The sequence below is a fragment of the Pseudophryne corroboree genome, chromosome 2 (assembly GCF_028390025.1).
Source record: "Pseudophryne corroboree isolate aPseCor3 chromosome 2, aPseCor3.hap2, whole genome shotgun sequence".
In the NCBI taxonomy this organism is placed as follows: Eukaryota; Metazoa; Chordata; class Amphibia; order Anura; family Myobatrachidae; genus Pseudophryne; species Pseudophryne corroboree.
The window spans coordinates 1,026,951,777-1,026,958,051 of record NC_086445.1 but is presented as its reverse complement, the minus strand read 5'-3'; the positions used below and the strand labels follow the sequence as shown (position 1 = coordinate 1,026,958,051).

General features: G+C 43.1%; 1 protein-coding gene across 1 annotated transcript in view; it reads right to left on the bottom strand.

Moving 5' to 3' along the window:
* Positions 1–6,275, bottom strand: part of LOC134988305 (beta-1,4-galactosyltransferase 4-like) — a 34,407-nt gene that overhangs the window by 2,735 nt on the left and 25,397 nt on the right. Inside the window, exons 3-6 of the mRNA XM_063950537.1 lie at positions 3,977–4,209; positions 1,967–2,151; positions 1,321–1,443; positions 482–586 (exon numbers count right to left, since the gene is read on the bottom strand). Of these exons, the coding sequence (XP_063806607.1) occupies positions 482–586; positions 1,321–1,443; positions 1,967–2,151; positions 3,977–4,209 (646 nt within the window). The remainder of the gene's footprint in view (positions 1–481; positions 587–1,320; positions 1,444–1,966; positions 2,152–3,976; positions 4,210–6,275) is intronic.

Genomic DNA, 6,275 nt, shown 5'->3' with positions numbered 1-6,275 from the left:
TTTGTCTGTATTTAGCATCTTATTCACAGTGAAACATAGTGTAACAGGCGCTGGACTGCGAGCGCTCAGGAATTGGTGTTACACGCGCACAATGTCACAAATGAAGCACTAGAAGAAGCCGCTCACATTGGAGCCTTCTTACACAGACTCCGTTGCACACAGATGTAAAAATGTCACATCTGTGTGAGCTAGCGCTGCAGTTTTGTTGTTGCACCAATTATTATATTAAAATAAAACGCACATTTTGAGGAGAAAGATGCTCGCTGCCAACCGAGTGGGAATATAATCTGTGGCAAGCGAAGCGAGCCTCTGGGCCCGAAGCATGGTGAGCCCGCGAGGGGACTCCATGCCTCGCTGCCGGGATTCCGATAGATGAGATGCCGCTGTCTGTATAGTGACAGCCGGTATCCCATCTGCTGGTCAACCATATGTATTCCACTGAAGGAGGTACATGAGCAGCTGAAGAAGAGCAGAATCTCACCTCTTACCGTTGACCTCGTTGCCTGTATCTCTGGTGTGAAAAATCATGCTGTATCTGGCTATTTCTGGGGAAGGCCGGACCAGCGCCATCTTGCTGAATCCCACCCTGCAAACAAATGAGAGAAAGACTTAGCTACACCACATTCCTTACTATAGTATCTGGACTATAGCTTTTTAGGATAGCAAAGGGTCCTGTACAAGAGTACGAGATGAGGGAGAATCTGATGAACCCAGAGACAACACCAACATCTCCTGTAACCACTGGTGGGCCACCATCTGTCACCATCCCCAGCTACCTCACTACAGTTACTGTTGTCATTAGCAGACACTGGGCATCATTCAGACTTGTACTCAAAACCGATGGTCTGCGCGTATGCAGAACAGGTCCTGTGATCTCGCAGAGAGCGCCCCCAAACTGCAGCATGACTGACATGATGCGGCCATTGGAAGTGGGCCGGGGGCAGCAAAGGACAGCATTTTCTAGTGGTAGCCAGGCCTTGGTCTTCCTGCCCTCAGCTGAGCCACTGAGGCTTACGACTGACGGTTATTCGATGCTGCGTCCGTCTTTAATGCCGCCAGATTGCATTTTTTGTCCTCAGAGGCCTCCTGCAGCCTTAGAATATTTTAGCATCTAAAGATGCTGTAGCGATGGGAATGACAAAATCAGGCTACCTAGCTTTAGTAATAGGATAAAGTAATTCAATTTATTTATTTTTCTTTTGTTGTAGTCTAGCATGAAAATGGATCTGTCCATGAAGGAATTTATGTGAGACTGCAGGTCCCTTCAGCAAGAACCTCTTACACACATTATTCTACGCACACAGGCCCCCGGTTCTTTACCTCAACCGCAGATCGTCGTCCTCTGCTCCCCAGCCCCAGTAACTGTTCGAGAAACCATTCACTCTGGCAAACTGGTCCCGGCTCATTGCCGTCACGCCTCCGAAGTAGCCACTATACAGCAACCTGAAAGGAGAATGGATCCAGCCTATGAGAATGAAGGATTTTGCCAGCACATTTCGTGGCACTGCATAAGACAGACAGGGGCCTGAGATTCCATAATTTAGGATTATTTTACCAACCCTAATACTCAGACACGCGCTAATGGGAGTCTCAGCTAATTGAATCTGCTTTAGAGTAGCCCTGGAACTTCTATTTAGCTATGCTGCCATAAAAAAAAACACAAACTCATAAGAGAGCAAATAAAAGTCATGCTAAAAATACACTGAATTGGACAACTATGAACGTTTAGCTATCTTTTGGTAAGAGGACATTATGGTCAGGACAATGAAGCAACAGAAACAAGCATACTGTACATAAACAATGGCAAGGGTTAAGTAGAGGTTTACACCATTCTCCAGTAACTCAACTCAGAAGAAGTCACTTCTGGGAAGTGCAATTTACATTGCGACTAATAAATGTTGAAAACATTGGTGGAATCCTGGAGAATTCAGGGAAGATAACTTTTCACAATGTTTCCCATACTTACTTGTATTTGGTGGTATTACGACTCACAGCCAGGTGCTTGGGTAGACTGTCGCATAGGTAAGTGTTAAAATCATTCTCTGGTACCAGATCCACATCATGGAGTATAAAACAGTCCCACTTCTCTTTCAACATCTCCAAGTATCCAACGTTGAGTAACTTGGCTCTATTGAATTTGCCATCCCCAGCCTGCGAGAGATGGGTTATTTGAGTATTTAAAGGGGCCAACCTTTCCTCCACTTACTGCCTAGTGGGAAAACTCATCACATGGTCTATTAGTGAGGTGGGCATTACGGAGAATAAATAGCAGATATACAGGATACAGCCATAGAGGTCCATGCAGATGAGGATGCAGCAGTTGTGCGCAGAACATTACAAGCTCACCATTTCCCGTAAGAGAGAGAGTTTTCATGTTGCAGGAAATGTTACATACACCCACTATCATTACATAATAAATAGAAATGTTGCAGTGTTACAGGAAGATCCATGCCATAGTAATAAATTGTTGAGGAATGGTTTAAAGAACATGACAAAGAATTTACAGTGTTGACTTGGCCTCCAAATTGTAGACTAGTGGGGGTCGGCACCGCACTGGATTTGAAATTGCAAGGAGTTGTATATATACCCTTGCAAGTGGACCAACAGTGTGTAACAATAGAAGGATCCCTGTTAGGGGTGCTTGATGTAAAAGTTGGTAGTGCTCCCAGAGTCAGTGGTATCAAGTATAGTGTACAAAGAAAAAAGAAAGACTCTATGTTGGGGCGCACTTGATGGATATGAAATATGTTAAAACTTAACTTTTATTATGGTTAATCATAAAAGAAGAATGGACACAGACTTACATACAAAAAACAGTCACCTGAGGTGGGGTTGAATGGTATTAGTATAAGGGGTTGACATGCCCTATGTTGACACCAAGCAAATTGATAAGTGTACATACAGTAACCAATTCCAATATGCCTCTGGTGAAAAATATTAAAATCAAAGATATGTATAATATCTTAGTATATCAGGAGTGTAATATTGTTATGGAGGAAAATGATTTTCAATAATGGTAGATATACTCCTTAATAATGGCTCCCTTGGTATTTGTAATGGTTGTGCTATTAAAGCTTCTTTCTCTGGTAGGTGGTTTTGCAACCCCTTATACTTATACCAGCATACACTTCTTCACCAAACCCAGCCTCATCTCATCCTAATTCTCTGTTCCATGCTCCCTGTCTACCCATCTGTGTCAGCCCTGTCTGTTTACCACTTCCCTTTAGAATGTAAGCTCTCACGAGCAGGGCCTTCTTTCCTCATGTGCTTATCCTTCTCTTACTTAAACCATAGTCAATGGCACCAAATGGATGTTGCAAAAATAACAGAGCAGCCCTGCCCCTCAGATGGCACCACGCAGCGCGGCCCCCACCCATCTAGTGACGTTACTGCCATACTTGCAAAATTACTGAAACCAGGGGGGGGGGGGATATATTAAACCAGTGGTTTTCAAACTCAGTCCTCATGACCCCAAATACAGGTGTTTTCATTGCTCACTGACACATTTTAAAAGATTTACACATGGAACTAATTATTTCCCTTGTGATTCTGTAAGGAGACCTGGAAAACATGCACTGTTTGGGGTCCTAATTAAAAAGTATGAGAACCTGTGTATTCGACCTTAATATTGGAGCAGTGCAGAAGTGGCCCATAGCAACCAACAATCAGCATCTAGCTAGCATTAATCAAGTACATTCTATCAAATGATTTGTAGAATACAGACCATTCAGAACCTAGCAATCTGGTGGCCCATTATGCAATAGATAGCATCTATCCTTCTGTATCAATGCCTACCTCCCTATAGAGTGTAAGCTTGCGAGCAGGGCCTTCCTACTTCGATGTCTGTCTGTTATTACCCAGTTTTGTTCTATTACTGTTGTTTCCAATTGTAAAGTGCTACGGAATATGCTGCGCTATATAAGAAACTGTTAATAAATAAATAATGCTACAGGTAAGACGAGGCTCTTCCTCTCACCTGGTGAATAACAAAGATGCCGTATTCCAGCTGCTGTCTCTGGAGGAACGGATGTAAGTGATAAAGCAGGTAGAGGAGGTGTTTCTCCCGGTTCCGGTGCGGGATTAGGATGGCTACTTTTTGCTGGGACTTGCAGTTCTCTGGGCGGTAATTCCCATTCTCCACCATTGGGTTCTTCTTGCTCACTTCTTGTAAACTTAGGGAGGGCGGAAAGGTGAGTGGTACAACCCCTTCTGCAATGAGAAAACAGACCGTGACAATGGCGGAACCGGCATACGCACAGGATCATGGCCTCCCAATAGTACAGCAGTGCATTGTACTAGTAAGTTATAATAATATTCACATTCTCACAGAGTGATAAACGTCTGGGATTACAGACAGCATGTGGGACATACCATTTGGGGAAGGTATATATGTAGAAGACAGTTTTTGCATGTCAAAAATACGGGTACTAGCTTTGCTGAGCGATGCATTATTGAGTCATTATTCAACATTTTTATTTCATATTTACAGGGTAAATATTCTAGATATCACTTGCGCTCTGCCTATTATGCAGTATCTAAGAGAATGATGGGCTATATAACCTGTTCCAGGCTACCTAACAGCAAGAGGGTGCAGCTTCCATAAGGTTCCCCTTCCATACCTAGCCCTGCTTCAATGTCCAACAGCCCTTGTTTCTGCCCAGAATTCTGCCCTTATTTATCAATGAGTGATAAATTTCACTGTGAGTGATAAATTGCACTAGCCAATCCATTCCTAACTTTCATTTTTCAAACCCAGCCTGTGACATGGAAGTTAGGAGCTGATTGGTTGGTACTTTATCCAAGGCTTCATAAATGGGGGCCTATATTTGACAAATGACAGTTAGGAGGTGATTGGCTGGTGCAATTTATCACTCACAGGGAAATTTATCACTCATTGATAAATATGGGCATCCAATTCTCATTATTATATTCACTCAGCTATTCTGCTACCCTATCCACCCTGCCACAGACACACGTGGAACTATATTCAACACTCAGCAGTGGTAACATGAAATCATTGGCAGACGTGGATACAGGATGACACTATACACCCTTACTGTGCTCTTTGGTATGTTTTGAGAATTTCCCTCTGAGGAAACAGGCAGGATAATTACTTGTACTGTTTACTGCTACATTGCCCCATATAGGAGTACGGAAGAAGAAGAAGCACGGTAGATGCTAGAATCAAGTTGGAGAAAGGACTTTTGACATCAGGGGGAGGAGCCACAACACCAGGAGGCGGAGTTAGGACCCCACCAATTACTCCCTTTAGTAACCCGGTGGTAAGTGAAGCGAGCCACTGAGCCAGAAGCATGGCGAGCGTACATTTCGGTACCGTCTTCAGGGGCATGGCTCCTCCCCCTGGTGACGTCAGAGGTCCCTTCCCCAACTTGGTTTAGACCTAACCATCTCTCCACAGCCCTGATATACATAGAAACCATAACTACATACAGTACACTATTTACACTGGGGTTGTAACAGTGCTGGATTAAACCCTGTGGAGGCCCCCAGGCAGCCAAAATCTTGGAGCCCCCTTCGCAAATTATCTCCTTAATTTTACCAGCCAACAGTCAGTGCTCTGGAACCTGTAATGTGAATCTGATGTCTATGGTTTCTCTACTTTAAGTAGTTAATGGGCACATTCCATTACTACAGTATTTTCTCTACAGAGTCTTTAATGTAACGTTTTTGTTTCTTTGAGTTGATTTATTTTTTCTATATTTTGGAAACAATGTAAGAAAGCCTGATTGTCATTTTCTTTCAAGATCAAATCAATATTATTTTAATCCGTTGGCGCAGGGTCCATAGGCCGGTGCCTACTTTGCCTAGTTGGTAATCCGGCACTGCTTGTGAGTAACTCCTGTACACTGTTCTCGGATTTAACTAAAGTTAAATCTGAGAACACATTTATATGGTCATTTTATTTAAAAGGTATTATTAAAGGTCATTATTAAAAGGTACTGCCTTCTGGCCTACATGAAAGCCACAGTAACTCATTATTGGTATTGAATATTCTGTTGACATTGATCATGTCAGCATGGTCATAACAAAATCGACATGGAGCATGTCAACATTGCCACATAGACATCCAACATCCCATAGCCTAACCTCCCTTTCCACAGCCTTACCCTAACCTCTGCAAGCAAAACAGGGCAACTTGCTATCCATGATACACTGTAACAAAGGGGCTGTATGGCATTAGATAGGCATTTTACTGGTGCGTGTTATCGCCACAAATGTAACCTGAGTAGAAGAATATATTAAATGGGTAGTGG